Genomic DNA, 27,621 nt, shown 5'->3' with positions numbered 1-27,621 from the left:
GCTTTACACACACATGCACGTATCCTGATTTGCACACACGCACGCACGATTGTGATTTACACACACGCATGCACAATTGTGATTTACACACACATGCACGTATCCTGATTTGCACACATGCACGCACGATTGTGATTTACACACACGCACGCACGATTGTGATTTACACACATGCACGCACAATTGTGATTTACACGCATGCACGCACAATTGTGATTTACAGACACGCATGCATGATTGTGATTTACACACACGCAAGCACAATTGTGATTTACACACACGCACACACGATTGTGATTTACACACACGCACGCACGATTGTGATTTACACACACGCACGCACGATTGTGATTTACACACACGCACGCACGATTGTGATTTACACTCATGCACGCACGATTGTGATTTACACACACGCGCGCATGATTGTGATTTACACACGCGCGCACGATTGTGATTTACACACACGCATGCACGATTGTGATTTGCACACACGCATGCACGATTGTGATTTACACACATGCACGCACGATTGTGATTTACACACATGCACGCATGATTGTGATTTACACACACATGCACGTATCGTGATTTGCACACACACATGCACGTATCGTGATTTGCGCACACACATGCACATAACGTGATTTAACACACGCACGCACGATTGTGATTTGCACACGCATACACGATTGTGATTTGCACACACGCATGCACGATTGTGATTTACACACACGCACGCACGATTGTTATTTACACACACGCACGCACGATTGTGATTTACACACACGCATGCACGATTGTGATTTACACTCACGCATGCACGATTGTGATTTACACACGCGCGTGCACGATTGTGATTTGCACACACGCATGCACGATTGTGATTTGCACACATGCACGCATGATTGTGATTTACACACACATGCACGTATCGTGATTTGCACACACACACATGCACATAACATGATTTACACACGCACGCACGATTGTGATTTGCACATGCATACACGATTGTGATTTACACACATGCACGCACGATTGTGATTTACACACATGCACGCACGATTGTGATTTCCACACACATGCACATATCGTGATTTACACACATGCACACATGATTGTGATTTACACACACATGCACGTGTCGTGATTTGCGCACACACATGCACATAACGTGATTTACACACGCACGCACGATTATGATTTACACACACGCACACACGATTGTGATTTACACACATGCACGCACGATTGTGATTTATACACACGCGCGCACGATTGTGATTTACACACACATGCACGTATTGTGATTTGCACACATGCACGCACGATTGTGATTTACACACACATGCACATATCCTGATTTGCACACATGCATGCACGATTGTGATTTACACACACGCATGCACGATTGTGATTTACACACACATGCACGTATCCTGATTTGCACACACGCACGCACGATTGTGATTTACACACACGCATGCACGATTGTGATTTACACACACATGCACGTATCCTGATTTGCACACATGCACGCACGATTGTGATTTACACACACGCACTCACGATTGTGATTTACACACACATGCACGTATCCTGATTTTCACACATGCACGCACGATTGTGATTTACACACATGCACGCGCGATTGTGATTTACACACACATGCACATAACATGATTTACACACACATGCACGATTGTGATTTACACACATGCACGCGCGATTGTGATTTACACACACATGCACATAACATGATTTACACACACATGCACGTATCGTGATTTACACACACGCACGCACGTATCGTGATTTACACACACGCAAGCACGATTGTGATTTACACACACGCACGCACGATTGTGATTTACACACCCGCACGCACGATTGTGATTTACACACATGCACGCACGATTGTGATTTACACACATGCACGCACGATTGTGATTTACACACATGCACGCACGATTGTGATTTACACATATTATACATATTATATACACACATAGCGATATGTGATCGTACATGTATTATATTTGCCATATTACACACATGTATTGATTTGTGATCACACACATATTATACGTGACATTATACAAAGTATATACACACATATTATACACAAATGTTATACACACATGCACGCTAATGGAGGTGGATACTTTTGAGACTGGGTAGGTCTTCGTTCCATCTCCTGAAACCCACCAACGTGTGGAGATAGGAGTGAATAACAGCAACTTGCACACACATACTTACACACATATATGTGCACATACTAACTCACACACACACTTTATACACAGTATTTGTATTTTTTCACATTCCTAATTTATCTAAAAGGTTGTCCCACAAAGTAATTCAAATAATATGCACAAAACAGCTTATTAATATTCATGACCCTGGAAGTGCGTAGCTAGCAATGGATGCAGCTTGCATTGGATGCAGCTAGCAATGGATGCAGCTAGCAATGGATGCAGCTAGCAATGGATGCAGCTAGCAATGGATGCGTTGTGCATGTCAGGGAAGAATAGAACCTCGATTGTTCTGACTTGCAGTTTTGCGAACTTCCGTAGTTGATCTGGCGTCGTCTTGTACTCCACATTTACTTCAAGGCCGAAAAATACGATAAATGCTTGTGGTGTTGACTCACTGTGACCTAAAGGTTTGCACAGTGAAATGTTGTTTGGCACTCAAGTTTGTTTGTTTATCAATAAAGAAATGTTATATTTGCACTACAGGCCCATCCCCACTTATTAATCTCCATAAAGTTTGCTGTTTCAACCTTTTATTTTGCCTCTCCCATTCCATTTTACCTGCTTCCTGCTGTTAGCCTGGATATATCCTGGATGGATATCATCGTAGTGGTAGCGAAACACCCACGGCCCTGGCAGATGTGCATACGCCTCAGAATCGCCTCCACATGCTCGAGTCTCAAGTACAACCGACGAACATTAAGCTGCCACGCAAGACATTGGGTACACCGTCTCAGAGCGTGGATTCGCGGTTTCTGCAAACGTCTGCGGACGATGGTAAGCCGAGGTTTTCTCGATGCAGCTGCGTGTTTGCGCGTGTTTGTCATTTGCTGCATTTTTAGATGACTAGTCGTAGGCATCCACAACCTTCCATGACCATGTTGTGGAATGTTGTCTGACGCTCTTGTGGGAATGAGATGAAAAATAACTCCACTGGAAGTAGTTTTATTTTAGTGCTCATTGTCTTCCTTGCTTGTTGTGCCACGCCCCTGACATGCCACATATGATAGAGATTCGAGGAGGTGCAAGCATAATCGCCTGGAGCTTGAGCTGAGAAAAGTTTTCAAACAAATAGTGTTTCTTCCCAGTAAATAGTTTCCCAGGAATTCCTGGATAGTTTCCCAGGAATTCCTGGAAAATTGTGGGCAATTCATTCGGGATTCCTGCCTTTTCCCGTTTTTTTCCAGTTCTGGGTCGGAAAATTTGGGCTCGAGCCATCTCTAGTGGCAATTGTAGATGTGCTTGTACAGTGTGCTCCGTGCACCTCCCTTCCCAACACCAAGGAAAGACTCATCAACTTGTATTTTATGGCTTCCAAGGCCATCCGACAACCAAGTTGACTAAAGTAATGTGTGCAATGGTTAAAGCAGCGCTTCATGCAACATTGCATGATGATTGGAGGGAAAATGGGCCCGGCGTTACAGAATATCCGTTTTCTGCAGGCATGATTTGCTTGGGAGTTTTATGTACCAGGAATAAACGGCCTCGACCTCACGACATTCAAACTGTAATTGTATACAGAATATATGTGATTGGCCTTATCCTTTATCCCAAGCTGGCAACGTGTGCAATAAAAATGGCTGCTGTTATTGTCAATGCAGTTTCCAATGGTTTTGAAGATTACTTTTAATGAGCTTTCTCTTTCATTAATTATAATGAGCCTTTATTTATTTATTTATTTATTTATTTATTTATTTTTCCCTCCATTAGTTTCTCAAGCGCATTTGGACAGTGTTGGCCAACCCGATCTCCTTTCATCCTTACCAGAGGTACTGATCTAATGTTCTATACTACTTCCACCAATGTAGTCATAACTCAAAAGAGTGGTATCTATTTCTTGCATTCCGCAGCCAGACACTCCCTCCTCCATCGCGTTCTTTCCATCGCAACCAACATCCGCTGTATCTATAGAATAAAGCAGGAATGTCTGTCTGTCTGTCTGTCTGTCCGTCCCCTAATTACTCCCTCAGTTTTGGAGCTAGCCCGGCCAAACCTTCTGTGGAACCTTTTGGGGTCCCAGCGGGTGTTGTAAGGTGGTTGGGAGGTTTCATAAAAGTTCTCAAAACATTATTTTTTCGAGATTTTGGGCTCCCACCCGTGCGTGCATAGCACGGGTACCTCGCGAGTTGCATTATATTCGAGAAATTGACTTGGATAAGTTAAATCTTGCTTTGGAATCTTAAATGTGTAGTGTGAAGTTTTATCAGAGGGAAACTCATTTCCTGAAGCGGTCACGGAAGCGAGAGCATTGATAAACTCCTCATGGCACGGATGATGTTTACTTTTTTGCATAACTAAACACCCTCGAGTGCACTGTGGCCTAGTCAGCCAAGTCATTCCTAAGTTTCCTCCTGCCCAATCTTCTATGCTGACCCGTTGCACCCTACTTCATTACCTTAAACAACATTCAGATGAATTCGGCCTTCGTGAATGGCTGTTAACATTGTTGATAAATTGAGCTTAATAGTAGGAACCTGAAGCAACGTGACAGGGGTATCTCGATTCATTCTTCCTGGTCTTTCACGAGTCCCCACTCGCGAGGGTTGGAGGGAGTGGTTGTGGTGGTTGTGTTGATACCTGCCAATCCACAACAGACATTGATTGGACAGCTGCTCGAGGATGCTAGTCCGAGGTGCTGGTTTAAGAAAGGATCGAGCTGTAGTGTCAGTAGTGGAACCCATTTTGAATCCTATATCGGTCTTCGATATCATTGTGCACCTATGGAGATTTATTTGTGCACCTGTGGCTCATTCAGAGTTTGTGAGAGGCTGCTTGCATGTTCTTCCATGATGTTTTTAATCAGGAAGTCCTATGTATTGTTTGGAGGGGTTTTTTTTTCTCTTCCCATTTCATTATGTTTTTTGTTTAATTTTCCACATTCAATCGTATTTAGCAAATCGTGAACGAAATATTTACATTTTTATATTTATCTTTTCTCTTTGTGTGTCAGCATGCAGTGCGGCCGAAAGACATTAGAGATAGCTCGGTATAATATTTATTTTTGCAGACAGTTTCATGTTTACTTTTGTTGTTTTATCACAAAATCAAACGTATTTTTGCTCCGACGAAGGGCTAGCACTCAACGTCGGCCGCATTTCGCTTCCCACGATGGCTAACATATGATTATCTGCTTTCATTTGATAAAATCCATTGTTTCACCCAAGCCTTAGTGCCTCCATTTGTTTGGAATGTGAGATTTACTGGGCGAGAAATGAAACCAAATTAATCGGTTTCAAGAAATCAATGAAAGTTGCCAGGACATTGGAATAGACATTGGATAAATATGTCTGGATATGGGACTCAAGCCTGGGTTCCGAGCATCATGAACCATCGATTCAGATGGGAACGCAAAGCAAGCCGATGCTTGGATAAACAATTGTGACGTTTCGATATCCCCCAGAATGCCTCATTCATTATGTAATTTGTCTTTGCTTGAGGGGAAAAAGTATCCCTCACTCCCTTGCTTCCAGGGAAGGTATGAGACCTATTGGCATGGGAAGAAGAAATCCTACATGCCACCCACCTCCTGGAGAGGTTATAGCACAATGGACGTAAGCTGAGATCTTCCTTGATTGATGGGAGTGGTGCTTGATCATAATTTACTTCCAATTTCCCCTTTTTGCTTTGGGTGTTCAAGGTTTCCCTCGTGGCTTGCGTTCTCTCTGCCCGTTGCTGCTTGGACAATGAAATCACCATGTCTTCGATGTTTCCAAACAGTTGTGCTGTTTCATCCATCATCCCACCCACTCGGTTTACTCTTTCTCCATCCATCACCTTGTTTGTATTTGTGCACCTTTTATCTTTTATCCTCCGAGGTAATCTTTATTTTGTCGGGATGTCTGTGCTTATCTCCTCCCTTCTGTGTACCATGATAGGTCCTCTCCAGTGTAGTTCAGCATTCCTTGCTATACTTCCTCAAGACATTGGAAAGTTTAATGGTTTTGGGCAGACATGGTCCTTGACCAATATTTGTTCCTTTATTTTGTGTTCGTTGTATGAGGGTCAATGTTGGCCCACTACATTTCCGGATGGATTTTTCTTTTTACCTCTGCCACTGAGGGTAGACAAAGGTTGTGTTTTCACCTATGTCTGTTTGTTTGTCTGTGAGCAAGATATCTCAAAACGTTGTGGACAGATTTGGATTAAATTTGGTGGACAGGTTGGGTGTATGACAAGGACGAATTGATTCGATTTTGTTGAAGATGCAGATCCAGATACAATACAAGGATTTTCTTTGATAAATTCTTCACCATTGAGCGCTGGGGCCAGATATGATATCTAGCATGATGTTTCAAAAAGTTTTTTTTTTCTTTCTTTTTTTAAGTGGGAGGTTAAGAGAGGAACTGCAGCATTCCCAGAGTTGAATGATCAGGACGAAATCCCAACTGATGATTCAATATCAGGCTGTTTGAAAAGAGGAAACATCTGATGTCAGCATCGATGTTGGATTCCAAGCCTTAGTTTTCTTATAATATGGGACTTTCAAAATGACTCGATCCGCCCAGAATGTTTGGTGCGCATGCACAGAGACCTCTAGCAAGGGCGGTCATTGGGACATGTCAATGTATATCGTGTGCGAGATAAGGATTGTCAGCTAAAATGACTCGCGAAGCTTCTAGAATAAGCCGAAAATACGTGAGTGTACCTGAGAGAAAGGGGTGTGCGTCTGCACACTGAAAGAGTTGGAGAACTTTCTCAGCTCACTCAAAGTGCGTGAGGGCCGGATGGGCCAGCCAGACTTCTCTGAGGGAGATACCATATCTGGTTTCAATGCTTCATCACAGCTATAGGGAGGTCATATCTGGGTCTTATGAATGCACAGGGTAAGTGTCGGAGCTGTGAAGACTGTTATAAATATATTGTTTGGTTCCGGAGCCACAAAAGAAATTTGAAAGTCCCATATGGAAATACGTTTACTACCTTCTTATTGAGAGGATCTGTTTTTGCACACTCCTTGTGGACGGGATTGAGGATTTCTAGACTCCCAGGCATATGGGAGGTCACCGAAGGAGAAAGAACATGCTGAAAGAGCACAGACCGCAGAGAAGTAAGAGCAGCTGTGTGGGGTTTTCGAGAATGGGCACTGATGCCATCTGGGCACATTGCCACAGCAGGGTCAAGGCCAGACATACTGTTGGATAATTCACTGTTGAAGGAATCTTTTTCACTTTTATTTTCCACTGGTAGCTTATCCATTGTTCTACTTTAGTCCCACTTGTATCATTTCTGCCTTAAATACCACTGTCACTGAACATTCATCTGCCGCCCTCCTATGTTCCCCAGCACATGCTTTCAATGGTTGATTATTTTCCTTCCAGGCTTAAATTTATTGTGCTGCCCTTGTTGCTCGTTTTGTTTTTTGTTCATGTAGTAATGGTTCCCTGGCTGTTTTTTTCCCCCCCCTCTGCCACCAAAGGTGGATGGAAGTTATGTTTTCACCCCTGTCTCTGTCTGTCTGTCTGTCTGTTTGTCTGTGAACAAGATAACTCAAAAGGTTATGGACGGGTTCGGACAAAATTTGGTGGAGAGGTACTGACAAGGGCGAAATTATTAGATTTTAGTGAAGGTCTGGATTCGGATTCGGCTAGTAGAATTTTAAAAGTGATTCTTCACCATTGAGTGATCGGGCCAAAAACGATATATAGCAGGATATCTCAAAATGTTATGGACGGATTTGGACGAAACTTGGTGGAGAGGTTGGGTGTGTGACGAGGACAAATCGATTAAATTTTGGTGAAGATCTGAATCTGGATTCAGATACGGGAATTATTTAATTTTTAAGTGATTCTTCACCATTGAGACATCGGGCGAAACGTGATTTCTAACATGATATTTTAAAAAGTTATGGATGAGTTATGACTGAACTAGGTGAATGAGCTGGTTAGTTGACGCGTACAAGCCGATTTGATTTTGGTTCAGGTGCAAATCCAGATCCGGCCGATCATTGGGATACAAAACAAACTGTTGTGATTTGTGATTGTACCCATGTTTTTGTACATGTGTGGAGTAGACAACTCTGATAATCCATGCGATTCGACGAAGGTTCCATGTTATTTGATCGTTAATTGCTGCTTTTTGTGTGTTTTTGAAGAATTAACCGAATTATCCCGGCGAGGTTTTGTCAGGAAAATCCCGTTGATCACGTGTGCATCATGTGCACTGTGACGACTTGCTAACGGCTTGCGCAGAACCAAATTTACCGGTCTATCGTCATTGGGTGATCTCTATCATATCGACCAATCTGAAGGATACCATGTCGATTGTTTTACAGCAGATTTTGCTCCGGGCTGCCCTCTGACTCGTTTCATTCTCAAATGCTGTCAGATATATCATTTTGTCTTGCATGCATCAAACTGTTCACAATTTACCCCTTATTAACTGCTCCTCTTCACAGAACTCTGGCCACAGGAAAGCATCTCTTGCAGAAGATCAACATGAGGTGACACATCGCCGCCTCACTGAGGAAGGTCGATCAGCGTCGTTGGATTTTCCAAGACTGGTCTGTGATTGAGGGAAATGGGAGATGTACAAGGTGATATGGTGTTGGTTGGGGATGGTGGAGCGTATTTGCAGTGAATGCAGGAGTATTGGGTTGTATCGGATTGGGATGTAACATAATCGAACCAAATAGGGTTTGTTTATATGAATGAATTTCCATTTTATCATTAAATAATTAATTTACTAATGGAAGTGAGAATTTGTTGATGAAGATTGACATCTTCAAGTGAAGAAGGGGCAATGAAAGATTTATATATTTTTTTCCATAAGTTTTTGTCTCCTATAATCCCATTCCACAGTCTATGCCAAGCAGTGCTCCTCCTTACATTGTTGGGCCGGAAGAAGAAGATTTCCTCTATGACAGTGAACAGGTATTTAGCTGAACCATCAGTTTCTCACTCAGAAATCGGTGATGAAGCCTTTGGGGTTTTTGAACCCTCGTGTTCACCCGGTGAATCCAACGAAATAGTGGAAGGAACAATTGTTATTTTGTTCATCGTTAACTTTCTACCTCTTCCCTTCCACTTCTCCCAACCTGCAACAAAACCAGGTGGACAATGAAGGAGTTTTCAGCCGCCTCGATAAGCTCAAGGAAAAGCCGGCTCATATGGCGGTCTTCTTGCAATATGTCGTATCTCAGCACGATCCATCCCCCTTGGTTAGTCTGATGGAAATTGGGATTTGCGATTGTGAAGAGTTGCTTCGCTATTAACTGAGAGATTGCGACACGTAATCAAATTCCATTAATTGTTTTGTGCCAATCATTCGGGAAAGGTGTATGGAACCAGAAATGCATGTTTTTGACAATGCTTATCTTCCCGTTTTCCAATTCTCAAGTATGACTGTGCTGTATTTGAGATTAATTGTGCATTAAAAAGGCACAACCACCTGAAGTTTGTAGCTCACCTGGAACATAGTTCCGGGGACCTTTTGGGATGGCGCAACGTCAGTCCGTCCATCAGTAAACACTTGCAAGTTCGCCGAAACTGCTGATGGGATTGTGACCAAACGTGGCTAAAATAATATTTGGTGTGATGGAACTGAAGTTTGTTCATGGCATAAAAAAAAATTAAAAAATCGAAGTCTAACGGGGTCAAAGTGGGTCCAGGTATCATCCCCCAAAATAGGTATTGGCTTCTTCCTTTTGATTAAACTTGACCACAACCTTCATCACCTGTGAATATACCAAAGTTTGTTCACTGCATCAAAAAATGTTTTAGGACCCCCTGCCCCCTCCCCACTTCCTCGTAGACCCCTTAATGAGCACAGATTTTGATGCGATCAATACACCTTCGTTGGCCACAAGCTGCATATCTGATGCCTAAATTTCATCAACATGTGTGGTTCAAGCGGTAATGTTTTTTTAATATATATTTCAAGCGGTGTGTTTCATCAACATTTCAGTCATGCAAGCGGTAATGTTTTTTAAAAATATATTTCAAGTGGGGTGTTTCATCAATATTTCAGTCATGCAAGCGGTAATGTGTTAAAAAAAAAAAAATTTCAAGCGGTGTGTTTCATCAACATTTCAGTCATGCAAGAGGTAATGTGTTTTTTTTATATATATTTCAAGTGGTGTGTTTCATCAATATTTCAGTCATGCAAGCGGTAATGTGTTTAAAAAAAATAATATTTCAAGCGGTGTGTTTCATCAACATTTCAGTCATGCAAGAGGTAATGTGTTTTTTAAAATATATATTTCAAGTGGTGTGTTTCATCAACATTTCAGTCATGCAAGTGGTGATGTGTTTTTTCTTAAATATTTCAAGCGGTGTGTTTCATCAACATTTCAGTCATGCAAGCGGTAATGTGTTTTTTAAATATATATTTCAAGCGGTGTGTTTCATCATATCAGTCATGCAAGCATATATTTCAAGTGGTGTGTTTCATCAACATTTCAGTCATGCAAGCGGTAATGTGGTTTTTATATATTTCAAGCGGTGTGTTTCATCAACATTTCAGTCGTGCAAGCGGTAATGTGTTTTTTAAAAATACATATTTCAAGTGGTGTGTTTCATCAACATTTCAGTCATGCAAGCGGTAATGTGTTTTTTTAAATATATTTCAAGCGGTGTTTTTCATCAACATTTCAGTCATGCAAGTGGTAATGTGTTTTTTAAAAATATTTCAAGCGGTGTTTTTCATCAACATTTCAGTCATGCAAGCGGTAATGTGTTTTTTTTATATATATTTCAAGCGGTGTTTCATCAACATTTCAGTCATGCAAGCGGTAATGTGTTTTTTTTATATATATTTCAAGCGGTGTTTCATCAACATTTCAGTCATGCAAGCAGCAATGTGTTTTTTTTATATATATTTCAAGCGGTGTGTTTCATCAACATTTCAGTCATGCAAGCGGTAATGTTTTTTTTTTTTTTAATATTTCAAGCGGTGTGTTTCATCAACATTTCAGTCAGGCAAGCGCGAATGTGTTTTTTATATATATATACAGTCACGTGAAAAAGTAAGTACACCCCATGTAAAGTTTTGACTTTTTCAACATATTTCAACATACAGCTATTTGATCTTCATTTCAACAATATTGATAGATAAAGGTGATATAATACAACAAATATCATGAAACATTTACATTTTGCAGTCCATTGTATAATTTAAATAAACATAAATGCAAATTTCACATGTGGAAAAAGTAAGTACACCCTTGGCTCTCATAGGTCGTATTGCCCCCTTTGGCAGAAACAACCTCAAGTAGGTGTTTCTTATAACTGTCTACCAGTCTCTGACATCGACTGGGAGAAATTTTTGCCCACTCCTCCATGCAGAATTCTTTCAGCTGTGCGATGTTTGAGGGGTTTCTTTGCATGCACAGCTCGTTTCAAATCCCCCCACAACATCTCGATGGGATTTAGATCTGGGCTTTGACTTGGCCATTCCAGAACCCTCCATTTCTTTCTTTTCAGCCATTCCTTGGTGGATTTACTGGTATGCTTTGGGTCATTGTCATGTTGCAAGCTCCACCTTCCGTTGAGCTTCAACTTTCCGACAGATGGCCTCACATTATCCGCAAGCACCCTCTGGTACAATGAAGAATTCATAGTGGATTCTATGATGGTGAGCTTCCCAGGCCCTGATGCAGCAAAGCTGCCCCAAACCATAATATTTCCACCACCATACTTTACAGTTGGTATCAGGTTCTTGTGGTCAAATGCTGTCTTTGGTTTTCGCCAAACATGTCTTCTGGTACTGTGGCCAAATAGCTCTACCTTTGACTCATCTGTCCAGAGCACATTGTTCCAGAAGTGCTGGTCTTTGCCTAGGTGTTCATTGGCAAACTATAGTCTTGCCGCGATGTTCTTTCTGGACAGCAAAGGTTTCCTCCTGGCACACCTCCCATGTAGATCAAATTTGTGCAGCCTCTTTCTAATGGTAGACTCGTGCACTTTGACATCAACAGTGGCAAGAGCTACCTGTAGGTCCCGTGATGACATTCTGGGGTTCTTAGAGACTTCTTTCAGCATCTTGCGGTCTGCTCTCGGGCTGAACTTGCTGGGGCGGCCTGGCCTGAACAAGTTGGCGGTTGTTTGGAATCTTCTCCACTTGTAGATGATCTTCCGGACAGTCGAATGATTAATTTCAAATTGTTTGAATATCTTTTTAAATCCCTTCCCAGACTCGTAGGCATCTATAACCTTCTTTCTGAAGGCCTCAGATAACTCTTTTGATCAAGGCATGGAGACACCACACACTTCAACAACAAAGAGCAAACCAAACTAAATGTCTGAGGTTTAAATAAGACGGGTTCCTCCAAGTTCCTCTCTAACGATGTTCTAATCATTTCCACCTGAGTTGGTGCACCTGATTCTAATTTTCGGTGTTTGAAGTAGTGATAAATGTAGGGGTGTACTTACTTTTTCCACATGTGAAATTTGCATTTATGTTTATTTAAATTATACAATGGACTACAAAATGTAAATGTTTCATGATATTTGTTATATTATATCACCTTTATCTATCAATATTGTTGAAATGAAGATCAAATAGCTGTATGTTGAAATATGTTGAAAAAGTCAAACCTTTACATGGGGTGTACTTACTTTTTCACGTGACTATTTCAAGCGGTGTGTTTCATCAACATTTCAGTCATGCAAATGGTAATGTGTTTAAAAAAAAAAAAAATTCAAGTGGTGTGTTTCATCAACATTTCAGTCATGCAAGCGGTAATGTGTTTTTTTTTATATTTCAGGCGGTGTGTTTCATCAACATTTCAGTCATTCAAGCGGTAATGACTGAAGTGTTTACAGACTCGCTCACTCACTCGCTCACTCATTCACTCACTCACTCACTCACTGACCTACGGACACTGCTTGATCGCATATCCTCACCGGACTAAAGTCCAGGTGAGCTGAAAATCGTGCCCAAAGCGGGGGTCTACGTGGTGGTTGCCTCCCAAAATAGGTATTTGCTTTCTTCTTTGAAACTACACATAATTCGGATGAAACGTGACCACAACTTTCATCACCCGTGATGGATGCACCAAAGTTTGTTCATGCCATTAAAAAAAATCGAGGTCTAAGGAGGTATATGGGGGGATTAAGCCCCCAAAGTAGGTATTTGCTCTCTTCTCCAAAACTACACAAACCATTTCAATGATACTTGATCACAACCTTCATCAACCGTGATGCACCAAATTTTGTTTACAGCATTAAAAATCAGGGTCTCCGGGGGTGTGCGGGGAGTTTCCCCCAGGCCCCCCCTAACCCCCTCAAATAGGTATTAGCTCTCCTCTCCGAAACTACACTCACAATTTCGATGACACTTGACTGCAACCTCCATTACCCGTGATGTACCAAAGTTTGTTGACGACATTAAATAAATCATGGTCTGTGGGGGGGGGGGGGGGGGGGGGGGAAACGCTGAAGGGCTCTTGACTAAACAAGACACACTTATCGACTGTAATACAAAAATGAACTGATTCAGTTGTAGTTTGTACAGGTTAAACAAAGGTCAAAGGTTATGTGACCTTTGAAAATCATTTTGCAGACCACAACTTGAGTGTAGAAGCATCTGATGTTGTCTATCTTCTATTTATGTCTTTTCTCGCTCTCTCTCCTTCTCCCTCGCTCTCTCCCCCCCTCTCTCCCTCCTCTGTCCTCCTCTCTCATCCTCTCCCCTGCCCTCTCCCCTGCCCTCTCCCCTGCCCTCTCCCCTGCCCTCTCCCCTGCCCTCTCCCCTGCCCTCTTCACTTTCCTCTCCACTTTCCTCTCCACTTCCCTCTCCACTTCCCTCTCCACTTCCCTCTCCACTTCCCTCTCCACTTCCCTCTCCACTTCCCTCTCCACTTCCCTCTCCACTTCCCTCTACACTTCCCTCTCCACTTTCCTCTCCACTTTCCTCTCCACTTCCCTCTCCACTTTCCTCTCCACTTTCCTCTCCACTTTCCTCTCCACTTTCCTCTCCACTTTCCTCTCCACTTTCCTCTCCACTTTCCTCTCCACTTTCCTCTCCACTTTCCTCTCCACTTTCCTCTCCACTTTCCTCTCCACTTTCCTCTCCACTTTCCTCTCCACTTTCCTCTCCACTTTCCTCTCCACTTTCCTCTCCACTTTCCCCTCCACTTTCCTCTCCATTTTCCCCTCCACATTCCTCTCCACTTTCCTCTCCACTTTCCTCTCCACTTTCCTCTCCACTTCACTCTCCCATTCCCTCTCCTTCTCCATTTCACCCATCCTTTCCCCCTTCCTCTCCCCCTTCCTCTCTCTCTCTCTCTCCCTCACTCTCTCTCCCTTGCTCTCCCTCTCTCTCTCTCTCTATCTCTCTCTATCTCTATCTCTATCTCTATCTCTATCTCTATCTCTATCTCTATCTCTATCTCTCTCTCTCTCTCTATCTATCTAATCGATGCATTTGCATCAAATTCTACTTTCTAGTTTGATGTTAATTAAGATGTCTTTTATAATTTATTCTGCAACTTGTCTTGTCAATTCTACAGCTCTTCTTCCTCAGTGCCGACTCATACCTTCAGGATAAGGACCCACGCAAGCAATTGCAATTGTTTGCGCTCTTTGTCGAAAAATATGCGGTGAGCCAATCCCTCCTTCCATTATTAACCCAACAGATTGGTGCAGTTTGATACCCTGAGCATAATTCTTTTTTGTGATTTTAAACCCTGTCTGCTTTTCCTTTTGCAGCCACTAAAGGTGAACTTTCACGAGTCGTTGCAGAGTGAACTCGGTAAGAGTGTATACTTGACACTTTGGTTTCAAATCTGCCCTTGGAGTGTTTGCTCTCAGAATCTGAGGTTTCAACTTTAAAAATGCTTCAGGTCACTTATGTGAGCTCATTGTACACTTTTTTGTTTACACCGGACGGATCAGGGCACACCAGGACAAAAGGAACAGTTGAGAGAGAGGGGGGAAACACCAACAGCAGAGCTAAAGGCCAAAATGGAGGCAGAATTAGCAAAACGCACACAGTCGAGGGTCCTCTTCTGTCTCTTGATAAATGATTGAACCGCAACCACTTAATAAATTATCCACTTAAATACAATCCACGAGTGTCATGAGTTTAGATTGTCTTTTCTTTTAAATGATTCACCTTCTTGCCTTTCGTTATGGCAAATGATTGTCAAAGAAACGACGAAAACCTTGGTAGTTATTTGGGGTTGTTGCAATGTTTTGATCTTGCCCTGCAGGCTGTTTGTTTTATCGGAGTTAAGCAATAACTGTCATCGTAGGTACTTCCTGTTTGTTTATTGACATCGCTCCTTTGTTTTGGTGGTGGTGTCGGCAACTGATGGCTTTGCGATAACAATATTTTCCATGTCCGTAGGAACTTTTTCTTTTCTTTCCTCAAGGAGCGGAGCGGGTCATGTGCAATCATAATTGTACAGTAGTCACACAATGCAACTCTTCACTGATACTTCTGTCGACAAATATTCCCGATTTAATAACAACTAGGGCATGCCCGTACTATATATATGCCCGTACTATATATCTATCTAAAATTATATCCCCCCCCTCTATTTACATGAAATGGTTTGGTCCATTCGCAACGCCAAAGCGAACGGCGAACGGCTTGCGAGTACAGTGACAATCCCCCCCCTCTATTTACATGAAATGGTTTCGTCCATTCGCAACGACCACAGAACCCCCCCCTCTATTTACATGGAATGGTTTGGTCCATTCGCAACGCCGGCACACGCGATCGTTCGCTGCTCTCTGATTGGTTGAATCGTTTTTTGGACATAGCTCGGTAAGTAATTGTCCGATTAATATGAAACCTTGAAAAGGCACATCCTCGTGTCCCCAGAAATATACCTGGCAAGTTAAAAGTATATCGGACCCGTGGTTGTCGAGAAACAGCGGTCACAGACAAACGTACAGACAGACAGAGATTACTGGAATTATAGATAGATAACCAGACGATGCTTTTGATGCTTGTTTGCTGGTAGGGTTTGTCACCCATTTGCCAAATGTTTGAGTGCTTGTGCTTATGCCCCATACAGATGAAAGCAAGCATAAGGAGGAAATTCCACAGCAAACACTGGAAGAAGCTCAAGATTTTGTGCTCAAAGTAATTGATGACCAACTGCTCGACTACAGGTGCTTGCGCTCCCATGTCCGATCCCTGATTCCGTGTTCCAGCTCAGATATTTCAGGAGAGGGGTTCAAAGAGGTTTCCCTTTTTGAAAGGTTTCAGGGTCGTGAACATCAATTTGGTTTCATTAACTTGAGGAAATGCAGGGTTTCTGGGAAAATGTGGCCCGAGATGGACACAATGTAGAAAGGGACTAACATCTGTGTCATGTTTTGCTGCGGCAGGGCCTTTCCTTCAGCAATGGAAGGAAACTAAATTGACTCTCCGCCTCATAGCATTCCACCCTGTCCTGCCTTCTTAACTTGGTGCCATGTCCGAATGCACTGCAAATATGAAACGTATTTTGTGCATTTATTTTTGCATTTATAAAATGTTTTGTGCATTTATAAAATTACAATTTTGTGCATTTATTTTTCTCATTGCTCATCCTTTTTGACTGCATCTCTGTCTCGACGTCCCTTTTATTCGCTTCCTGATCATTCTACATTTGACTTTGGTGCTTACATCACCAGAACCACGACACTGGGTAGATTGCCATTGCCTTTTTAGCAGTGAGCAGGGTTGGAGTGTTGAACTTAACCAGAGTGCTCATACTATCATGTACCCTTTAAATCCAACTATTACTCCGTTATAAATAGCACCAATTCATGCAAAGGTTAAAAGGTCAAAGGGCCTGCCTCTGTTCAGTATTGCGTTTGTATTCTCAGCTCTGAGAAGCAAAGACCATTGCCCAGTGTGAAGCATGTTACTCGATGAAAAACTTTCCTAAAGATTTCTGGCAGGTTGAATTCGGGTGAACGGAGATATTGATCTGACTAAAGCGAATAGACTGGTTATTTCTGACCCCTTTCTGGGCCCATATCCTCTCTGTAACCCCTTCATCGCCCCCCCCCCCCCCCCCCCCAGGCAATTCCTTATGTCTTGCACAATGCCCAAACGAAACGTTTTCATTCTTGTTGAGCGCATCATTTTTGTTGTTCTTCCAAATTGCCTTTGGTTCGTTCGACGGAGGGAATTTTTATAACCTCTTAATTTGTACCTTTTGCTTCTGGATGTGCAGGAGCAAGAGTGAGATGGGCCTTGGCAGTCTGTATGGTGAGAATGAACTGAGCAATCTTTGTGGATCCCCCCACGCGGAACGCATGGCTGCCGAACAACTCAGTTTCAAGCTCATGGACATCATGTGAGTGCCTGGCTTTCCATCGCGTCACAGCTGTCCGCGCTCAAATTGCATTCCGTGTCATTCCTCCGTTGTTAGGTTGATCTTGTCACTCCGACCCGGTGTGCAGGACAATGTCAGGCAAGGAGGTGCCAGGCCATTTAAAACTTGTGCTTTGTCGACGTATGTGTCATACGGGATAGGGGGCAATGATTAATGGCGTTGCACTCATTGCAGGCCCGGCTGATGTGCTCCACCCTTTAAGTGTATACTCGCTGTCCTCCCCCCCCCCCCCCCCCCCACAATCCCCCTGTAAATGTACAACCCAAAGCATCTCATGCATAATTTCCTTGAAATAATAAATCTGCTTACCACGGTGAAGCGTGTGGTTTTCACCTTGTATATCGTTACTTATTCATGTGTTTTTGTTTCAGAGGGAAGATGGAGGAGGATAGAAAGTGAGTTGGAAAAAATATATCCATGCAGCGTCGCAGGCTCAAACGCACACACTTGTTTGCAAATCTATTGGGATATAAAGGAAGTACGAAAGTTATTAATATGCCAGAGTTCGATTTATTAATTGGTGGTGACATCATTTTCTCACTGTTCACCTTCATGCCCAAAGTTTGATTTTGATAAATCCTCAAGAATGTGCAATATTGATCTTGCAATGACTTATACGTCACGGCAGTGATAAGGTATTGACGACTACGATGTCCTTGCCATAGATGTCTCAGTATGGGGAATTTTAACGATCTCTACTGTCTTTGCCGGTTTTATTTAACTTTATTACCTCAGCCACCAAAGGTGGATGGAGGTTATGTTTTCACCCCTGTCTGTCTGTTACTTGCGAAAATCGAAGATTTTTCAAGTATATTGGTTGGTCTTGTGCGTTATTCTATCTATCTGTACGTCTGTCTGTCTGTCTATGTCAGTTGCATACGGGTCACAATTTCCAACCGATCTTCACAAAATGTCACCAAATGGTACAGTTGGTCATAACCAAGAAGCCTATTGTTTTTTGGGGTTAAATGGTCAATAGGTCAACATAGGCCAAAGGGTCACCAACTTTGCCAGATTTCTAAAATGCTCAATTTTCATTCTTTTGCCTTGAAATTTGAAGAGGATTTGCATATCTGGTCACTGAATTCAACCACCAAGTATTTTTGAGGTCAACATAGGCCAATAGGTCTACATAGGCCAAAAGGTCAACATAGGCCAAAAGATCAACATCCGCCAAATTTCTAAAATCCTCAATTTTCATCCAATTAACATGATAATTTGAAGAGGATTTGCATATCTGGACACTGAATTCAACTCCCAACTATTTTTGAGGTCAACATAAGCCAAAAGGTCAACATAGGCCATATTTCTAAAATCCTCAATTTGCATCCGATTGACTTGAAATTTTAAGAGAATTTGCATATCTGGTAAGAGAATTTGCGTCCGGATTTGGACGAAATTTGGTTTACAGGTTGTGTGTTTGACAAGGACTAATCAATTTGATTTTGGTAGAGATCTGAATATGGATTTGGATACAACAATTATTTAATTTTTAAGTGATTCTTCACCATTTAGAGATCGGGCCAAAAGCGATATATAACATGATGTTTAATAAAGTTATGGACGAGTTATGACTAAACTTGGTCGATGAGTTCTTTAGGTTACAAGAACAAGCCGATTAGATTTTGGGATCGGGTCCGAATCCAGATCCAGCTTATCAGTGGGATACAAAACATAAACTGTTCAGCCTGGTGCAGGCGTGCACTCTACCGAGTGCCGTTCCAGTTTACTTGTTTTGTTCCCCTCACCGTTCCGCTCCCTCAACCTCCTCCTACCCTGCTCTTACCTCCCCCCACGATGCATATTGAACTATTTGTGGTGTTACAATCGTTCTATTTCATTGTATTTTACATTGTATTGTAAATTTGCATAGAGTGGTGGCATATATAAATTCTAGCTAACTTAACATGGGCTTTTAACTCTTCCAAAGATAAAAAGCAAAATGGAGGCACCATGTTTTGCTTTGTGTCCATCGTCCGCTGTGAAAGCTTGTGATGTGAGGGCCCACAAAAGGCAAAACATTGGAAATTCACCAAAGTCGAGTTTACTGCTTAAAGGGTTTCTGTCCCCCCTCCTCCTCTGCCCTTCCCCCACTCCTCCCCAATGTAATGTGAAGTAAAAAAAATTTATAAACAGAGTAATTCTCCGTTTTTCATTCGTTCCTTTCACATTGCATGATCTACAACTGAACATCTGCAATTTGACCTGAGCCTAGAATGATAAATTTATACACAGTGCTGTGATTGGTTCATCGTATTAAACTTCATACATCGAGAACGGAGAACAGGTGCTTGCTTGGTAATGACGTGTTCTCCATCCTGTCAGCATGCTGGAAATGTTGTGTGCAGGCCTCACTAACTTAGTGTCCCCTCCCCAAACCTAAAGAACCGCGATGATGATCGTGGTACAGAGGTACATGAACAGCGTAGGTGTGCGCATGAAGTGGGCACGGCCGGCACCGTCCTTCGAGCGCCAACAAATCGTCAACGACAAGAAAATCTTTAACATCCTTCCGAAGAAGAAGGTACGAGTGCGCATGTCTCGGCTCGAGCTAAAGGAGATATTCCAATTTGAAGTCGCGCGGTTTCACGGTTTGAAGGTGTACAAGGTTGCACCATCATCGGGGGCCATTATGAGGGTTTCCTGTACATTAAGTGTTGGCAAGATTATTTGTGATCCAAAACCCTTCCGTCAACTTGCAATTTGCAAATGGAATGCTTTTGTGTCCGATGTGTGTTTATGACCCAACAAATCAAATTTTGATTCAATAGTTTAAAAGTTGTTCTGTGGTATACCTTGCAGGTTTACTTGTTTTTGTCGCCCTCAGTAATTCCAATTCCCCTCTCCCTCCCATGCCTTTGCCCTTTTCACTTCCTTTGTTCCGGTTTGCTCGCTCCATTGCATTTCCTGTTTGTTCAGATTATGTAGGATCTATGAAGTCCTCAGGTGAGAAATCAGGAAGCAGCTCAGTGTGCCTGACTCCCACAGGCCCCGCTGCAGAACCGGAAGGAAAAGGAGACGTTGAAGGAGAATGATAAGGAGAAGAAAAGGTTTTCCATCTTCAAAGAAAATTTGAAAATGATCAAAAATAGCCAACCCAGTAAGTGCTATTTATTTATTTATTTATTTATTTACTTACTGATTAATTAATCAATTAATTAAATACATTGTTTGAGGTTCATGTGGGAGTTGTACACAAATCACACACTAAACAAGGACGTTGAGTGACATTGGATAACTCGACACTTTGTATGGAATTTGAACCTGCGGTCCCAGCATCACGAGCTAAGTGCTCAGATGGGTATACCAAACGGACTAATTTATTGTTTAATCTGGCCTTTTCAGAATGTGACACAATCAATGAGGTGAGCTTACACTGATTAATGCAAGTCGGATACCAGTGTTGAGGCAGTCAGGATCTCAGGCAAATGACTTGATGAGGCAGTTGTAAGCGTTGCTAACAATATCACAAACGGTAATGTGCACGACATACGCACGACATGTCCACCATTCCCAATACATACGAGGATATGTGATGTAAGAGAGAGGGGTAACAAGACCGTTGGTGAAACCTGATTACTTATTCATGAGATTTAAAAGCTTCCGAATGAACTTTGTCATCATCTTGCAAGAAGGATAAGCATATAGGAAGGGTATCTTACAATATTTGCCATGTAAAGGGCACATGGTCTTCGAATTTGGAGTCACGGCATGATGAGGCCAACTGAGGTGCCAAAAGGTGATCGTTTGGTTTTTATTGCAAACTAACTCCTGCAGATAGATGGCCGTCGATCGAGGTATGCTACCCACCTTGGGTACCAAGGAAAAGCTGACATTTTGGGCACTATCCCTTCGTTAGAGAAACATAGCTTGCTATGGTGTATTCTGATTTGTTAGATGAATACTTTGGTTTGGTTTATTTTTTATGTAATTCAGCATGCTGTTGCGATTCTTTGAATCGAATAAACCATTTCGTATGAACGAATCTTTAAGGTATTTATAAATGAGGATTTTCAATGTCAAAATGACTTGCCGTTTAATCTACATCGGTACCCCGTTTATTCAAACCCTCCACAGGAAAATGTCAATCACAATCGTGTTCTATCTTATTGTGCAGTCTTTGTCATCACCGCAAAATGACATTCCCCAACGTTGTTATCTCCGTTACGTTATGTTTTCATCCGTCTGTTACTTGTGAAAATCGAAGATTTTTCATGAAACTTCACCACCTGGTAGAGTCGTTCATAAGCAGGAAGCCTATTTATTTTGAGGTCAAAAGGTCAAAGGATCAACCAACATAGGCCAAAGGTCAACAACTTTGTCGAATTTCTAAAATCCTCAATTTTCATCCGATTGACTTGTAAATTGAAGAGGATTTGCGTATCAGGTCACTGAACTCAACCACCAACTATTTTTGAGGTCAACATAGGCCAAAAGGTCAACATAGGCCAGATTTCTAAAATTGTCAATTTTCATCCGATTGACTTGTAATTTGAGCAGGATTTTCATATCAGGTCAGAGAATTCAATCACCAATTATTTTTTTTAGGTCAAAAGGTAAACATAGGCTGAATTCCTAAAATCATCAATTTTCATCCAATTGACTTGAAATTGAAGAAGATTTGCATATTTTGTCATTGAATTCAACCACCATTTATTTTGAGGTTAAATTTGTTTTTAGGGATTTCACAAGTATCGGCTCTACATGATGTCTGCCATGTTTGTTACTTGTAAAATCGAAGATTTTTTTCAAGTATATCGGTCGGTCAACTTTGCTATTCTGTCTGTTAATCGCCTAAAGGTCACAATTCTAAACCCATCGTCATGAAACTTGTAGAGTTGTAGTAGTAACAACTGAGAAGCCTATTGATTTTGAGGTCAAAGGTCATCTTGGGGTTAACTTTCTAAAATCGTCATTTATTCTCCGATTGACTTGAAAGTTGAACAGGATTTGCATATTGGGTCTCTGAATTGGGATCAACTATTTTTGACGTCAAATTTCTAAAATCATCAATTTGCATCTGAAAAATCGTCAATTTTCATTTAAATTTACCAGAAAATGAAAGAGCAATTGCATAGTGCATCACTGAATCGGGAAAGCAACTATTGGTGAGGTAAAAGGTCAAAGGTCAACTCAAGGTCGAGCTTCTAAAATCATCAAATTTCATCTGAAAAATCATCAATTTTCATCTGATTAACCTGAAAATTAAAGAGCAATTGCAAAGTGCATCACTGAATTGGGAAACCAACTATTTTTGAGGTCAAAGGTCAACTCAAGGTCAAACTTATAAAATCATCAATTTTCATCCGATTGACCATATATATATTCATTTTTTGACATGAGTTTTGATTAAGATCGTCAATTTTAAATTTAATGAAATAGACAATTGCATGTATCCATGGCAACCTTTTTGGGGGATGGGGCTGGGGGAGGAGTGGATGTTGCAAACTCTGCACGATGTCTTTCTTGTTTGCTTGTATCTCAATAGCCTACAGGTCACATTTTTACTCCCATCTTCCCGAAACTTCACCGTCTGGTGGAGTTTGTCATAAGCAAGAAGCCTATTGATTTTGAGGTCGGAAAGACAAAAGGTCAACCAACATAAGTCAAAGTTTGACAATTTTGTCAAATTTTAAAATCCTACATTTTCATCAAATTGACTTGAAATTCGAACAGGATTTTCATGTCAGCTCACTGAATTCAACCACCGATTATTTTTGAGGTCAACATAGGCCAAAAAGTCAACATGGCCAAAGGTCAATAACTTAGGTGTAATTTATAAAACTGTCAATTGTCATCTGATTGACTTGAAATTTGAACAGGATTTGCATGAGAATTTTTTTAAACTTTAAAAGTGATTCTTCACCATTGAGTCAGGGCCAAAAACAATATATAGTATAATATCTCAAAAGGTTGTGGACGAGTTGTGACAAAACCTGGGGGGTGAGTTGGTTAGGTGACAACAAAAAGCTGATTAAATTTTGGTTCAGGTGTGAATCCAGATTGGGCCTATTGGTGGGATACAAAACATAAACTAATCAGCCTGGTGGAGGTATTAGTCAGGTTCACTATGTAATTTCGTTGGAATTTTTGGGGGATTTGGAAAACTATATATTTTTGGAAACTATATTGTATAGTCAGTCAGAAAACCAATGTTGCTATTTGCACAGACTCCTGTATGGCGGCCATCTTGGATTTTCAAAATTGCTGCCGTAGAACTAATTTTTCTCAATATCTCAGCTTCTAAATAACATAGAGCTTTCATTCTAACAGCTAAACATACATTTTCAAGGGCCCCGAATCCAATGGTAACAAGTTCGATAAGCTAGACATGACCATAGAGCTCCTATGTGGCGGCCATCTTGGATTTTTCAAAATGGCCGCCGTAAAACTGATGTAACTCACCTTCTAAAGAGCACAGAGCTTTGATTCATCATTGAGTAAAGTCATCATCATCCTCATCATCGCTTTCGTTCATCACATCTTGAGAGTCCTCATCATTTTGGCACTGGATGTCACACTGACAAAGGTCTGTACAAGCCAAGTTGTTTGTTCTGCAGGAACATCTAGATGAAGAACAGTCTGTTTTGCACTGACATCTAACCATTTGAATGATGGCCTTGGGGGCTGGAGGCTCCTCAGTTGTGGTTGGTTTCACTTGTCCATCCGTGTCTTTGTAAAAGCCGTTTTGCAGGGGATTCAGCTGAGGATCCTGTTGAGCAATGCTTGCCTGACCCCACACTCTGGCTTGGATATGGACTCTAAGGATGTGCTGCTTGAGAGCTCCAAGAGTAGGAGGAAGCCTGTCACTTTCTGCCATGTGTTTGCAAAAGAGATACCATCGTAGTTCGGGGATGCTGTCGATGTGGATGCCATTTGGAGAGTAAGCAGCGCATACAAAGTTAGCTAGTGTGGACAACATGTCCTCCGGCACTTTAGTTGCATCTGAAAGCATTCGCGCGGTGTCTATGACATCTTCACTTGCTTTGAGGTAGACAAGCAGCCAGGTTGCTTTGCCTATTCGAGAGAACCTCCCAGTGTTGTCTGCCCCTGTGAAAGCATGAAAGGCTGGCAACGCCTTTGCTCTTTCGACCCCTAGAGCTGTCCACAGTGGCTTTATTTGAAGTATTCCAGAGGCCATGGAAATGGATGTATTCCTCAGCAGTAGGTCATAGTTTGCTATGACTAGTACCAGGACATCTGTGTCGGGAGAGAAGAACACCAACTGCGCATCATGTGGGTTTCGCTGGGATGCCAACACGGCCTGGTGGGTCAACAGGGTGTCAGCTTCTTCATGGTTGTTGTCCTCGAAGAGCAGGTCACTGTTGCTCCTAGTACGCCCTGAAGCAGACGTGATGATCAACTTGGATGAGTGACTGTTGTATTCTAGAGTTTTCGCTGCCAGATAGTCAGTCAGATCAGCCTTTGTTTTGTCATGAGAAAGGAATCTGCTCATTGGGATGTGTTTGATGTTGGTGTCATCTCTGACTTGATACTGTACTGCATCCTTTCCTTGCCTTCTTTTAGCCCTGGTAGCACTCTTCAGAGAATCGTTTTTGTACGTGTCAAAGACCAGTATGATCTCATCACAATCTTTTGTTGCATTCATGAGTGCAACACTGTCAATGACAATGAGTCTGTCATTGAAGCATTCACCCAGATCGTTGACTTTCACTACAGTGGCTGGTTTCTTTGTCAGCTTATGCACAAGTACCATCTCATCCACCAGTGCAATCTTCCGACTTGTAGGTTTACTAGATGTGGATGCCATAGTTCTTGTGTCCATTGGATCTTCTTGTAGAACACTTGCAGCTGGTGTCTGCTGCTGATCTTCGGGGTGAATTTCTGCTCTTGCTAACTTGTCGAGGAGATGAATTAACTTCGACTTGTCAGTGCATGGAAGAATTGTCCCATCTGGAGCGAACAGTGCTCTTGGTGTCACAGTGAACTCGTAATTTCCGATGGCATATTTCTGGTTGACGTCTCTGTTTGACTTGGCAAGGACCATGAGCCTTCCGTACAGTTCCTTAGTCTCCTTCAGATCCACAGTCCTGTCTCTGAGTTTCACTGTGGTTCTCTTGTTCCCAGACGTGAACATCTTGTTGTTCTCCTTCTTGACTGGTGCCCAGAGGCTAACATCTCCATTGATACGCTCAGACACATAGTCGTCATACAACTTCTGACCAGTGACATCAATGTTCATGATCTGTGGTGCATATTCGTCTGGGATGTAAGCATTCGTTATCACATTGTGCAGCTTGTCACCTTCAGTGTCAAATGGATTCCCGTGACTCAGTATCGCAGCCTTGATCTTGTTGATTGCTTCATGTTCCCTCTTGACTGCACTTGGACCAAGGTCATGATGTTCTGTGATCTTCACCTTCCAGGCCAAACTGACTCTTGAAGTCTTTTGACAGGCGTGATAATTCTGGTGTAACCATGAAGAATCTCTGTCTAGCATTGGCATTGTTAGAGATGAATTTAGAAGCTCTATTTAGAAGATGAGATCCTGAGAAACATCAATTTTACGGCGGCCAGTTTGAAAAATCCAAGATGGCCGCCACATAGGCGCTCTATGGTCATGTCTAGCTTATCGAACTTGTTACCATTGGATTCGGGGCCCTTGAAAATGTATGTTTAGCCGTTAGAATCAAAGCTTTATGTTGTTTAGAAGCTGAGATATTGAGAAACATCAATTTTATGGCGGCCAGTTTGAAAAATCCAATATGGCCGCCACATAGGAGCTCTATGGTCATGTCTAGCTTATCGAACTTGTTACCATTGGATTCGGGGCCCTTGAAAATGTATGTTTAGCCGTTAGAATCAAAGCTCTATGTTATTTAGAAGCTGAGATATTGAGAAAAATTAGTTCTACGGCGGCAATTTTGAAAATCCAAGATGGCCGCCATACAGGAGTCTGTGCAAATAGCAACATTGGTTTTCTGACTGACTATACAATATAGTTTCCAAAAATATATAGTTTTCCAAATCCCCCCAAAAATCCAACGAAACTTTAAATCTGGACATACTGAACCTGACTATATGCCGTCTACCGAATACCCTTCTAGTTGGATTTGCAAAACGAATGTTTTCTTGTTTTGTATGCAGCGTTTTCTATTTCATTATTTTCTTCTGGTCTTGACTGTTTTTATCTCTATGCCCTCCCCCCCCCACCCTTAGCTTTTCACGTCTCCATCGGGAATGACGGTGAGTCCCACGTGATTGTTCCCCCAAAAAAGTCTTATTGTCTGTTGTTCACGTTTTACTTGTCACTGTTGTTTTTGTGCCCCTTACTCATGAATGAAACCGACTCGTACATGCAAAATGTTCTTTCCTGCCTGATGGCGCATGAACATATCAGCATAAATGCTATTTCACTGATAGTCACATTTCACCCCTGGCTCACCTAGCTCCAAAGATGTCCTTACCTCGGATTGCACGAGTCATACCACCCGTTGGACCTTCCATTGAACCCACTGAGCCGAGTGAATTGGAAATGCACAATATATTTTTAAGTCAGTCACCGGTCAACAACAGCTCTCCCCGTCTACCACACCGGACCTCCCTCGCCTCTGAAGATACTGATATGGATCCAGGTGCAAACCTTTGCATTCATGTGTGTGGCCTGCAATCAATAATATGCAAAAGCCTTTTATTTATATACACGAGGGGAAAAGGCCATCAAAATAACGGGGGCACAAAACTCAGCACAATACAGCGGATTACAATAAATACAAAGTTATGTATTACGCCCAATGAATTATAATCGTAATACAGTCCAATAAATGAGACTTTAACTGAGGAGGATTAGCGGTGTGGGGAGCAATTTGTCAGCAAATGTCAAAACATTGCATAATGGGATGAGAGCATTATAACTTCAGCATGCATCACCCGCCCCCCTCTCCCCCAACTGGAGGGTAAAATGATCTTTAGCACCCCTTCCCCAATGAATGATAAGATGCATGCAATTGTTCAAGATCAAACTGATTGAGAAAACAATGGAGCTTTGGAATACCACATTGATATACAAGCACTTGGACTTAACCCTAAGTTGTTAGTGCTATACACTGCCTGCGGTTTGTTTTT

The 27,621-nt window shown here is 41.9% G+C and overlaps 1 protein-coding gene across 5 annotated transcripts in view; it reads left to right on the top strand.

Annotated features, from left to right (window-relative positions):
• Positions 1–27,621, top strand: part of LOC137430999 (rho guanine nucleotide exchange factor 11) — a 216,697-nt gene that overhangs the window by 64,249 nt on the left and 124,827 nt on the right. For 3 of the 5 annotated variants that reach the window (XR_013624014.1, XM_078781292.1, XM_078781291.1), the window contains exons 9-23: positions 2,837–3,035; positions 3,969–4,027; positions 5,729–5,809; positions 8,653–8,757; positions 9,056–9,127; positions 9,307–9,414; positions 14,707–14,796; positions 14,906–14,948; positions 16,222–16,318; positions 17,374–17,496; positions 17,907–17,930; positions 19,921–20,059; positions 20,524–20,635; positions 26,716–26,742; positions 26,946–27,131. Coding sequence is in view for 4 of the 5 variants with exons in the window: in XM_078781292.1 (XP_078637418.1) it covers positions 2,837–3,035; positions 3,969–4,027; positions 5,729–5,809; positions 8,653–8,757; positions 9,056–9,127; positions 9,307–9,414; positions 14,707–14,796; positions 14,906–14,948; positions 16,222–16,318; positions 17,374–17,496; positions 17,907–17,930; positions 19,921–20,059; positions 20,524–20,635; positions 26,716–26,742; positions 26,946–27,131 (1,465 nt within the window). In the remaining variant the exon portion in view is untranslated. The remainder of the gene's footprint in view (positions 1–2,836; positions 3,036–3,968; positions 4,028–5,728; positions 5,810–8,652; positions 8,758–9,055; positions 9,128–9,306; positions 9,415–14,706; positions 14,797–14,905; positions 14,949–16,221; positions 16,319–17,373; positions 17,497–17,906; positions 17,931–19,920; positions 20,060–20,523; positions 20,636–26,715; positions 26,743–26,945; positions 27,132–27,621) is intronic. The other 2 variants (XM_078781293.1, XM_078781295.1) reach the window with 2 other exon arrangements.

The sequence above is a fragment of the Myxine glutinosa genome, chromosome 7 (genome assembly GCF_964187855.1).
Source record: "Myxine glutinosa chromosome 7, kmMyxGlut1.1, whole genome shotgun sequence".
NCBI classification, from domain to species: domain Eukaryota; kingdom Metazoa; phylum Chordata; class Myxini; order Myxiniformes; family Myxinidae; genus Myxine; species Myxine glutinosa.
The sequence above is the reverse complement of the archived record's forward strand: the minus strand, read 5'-3'. Positions and strand labels throughout refer to the sequence as shown.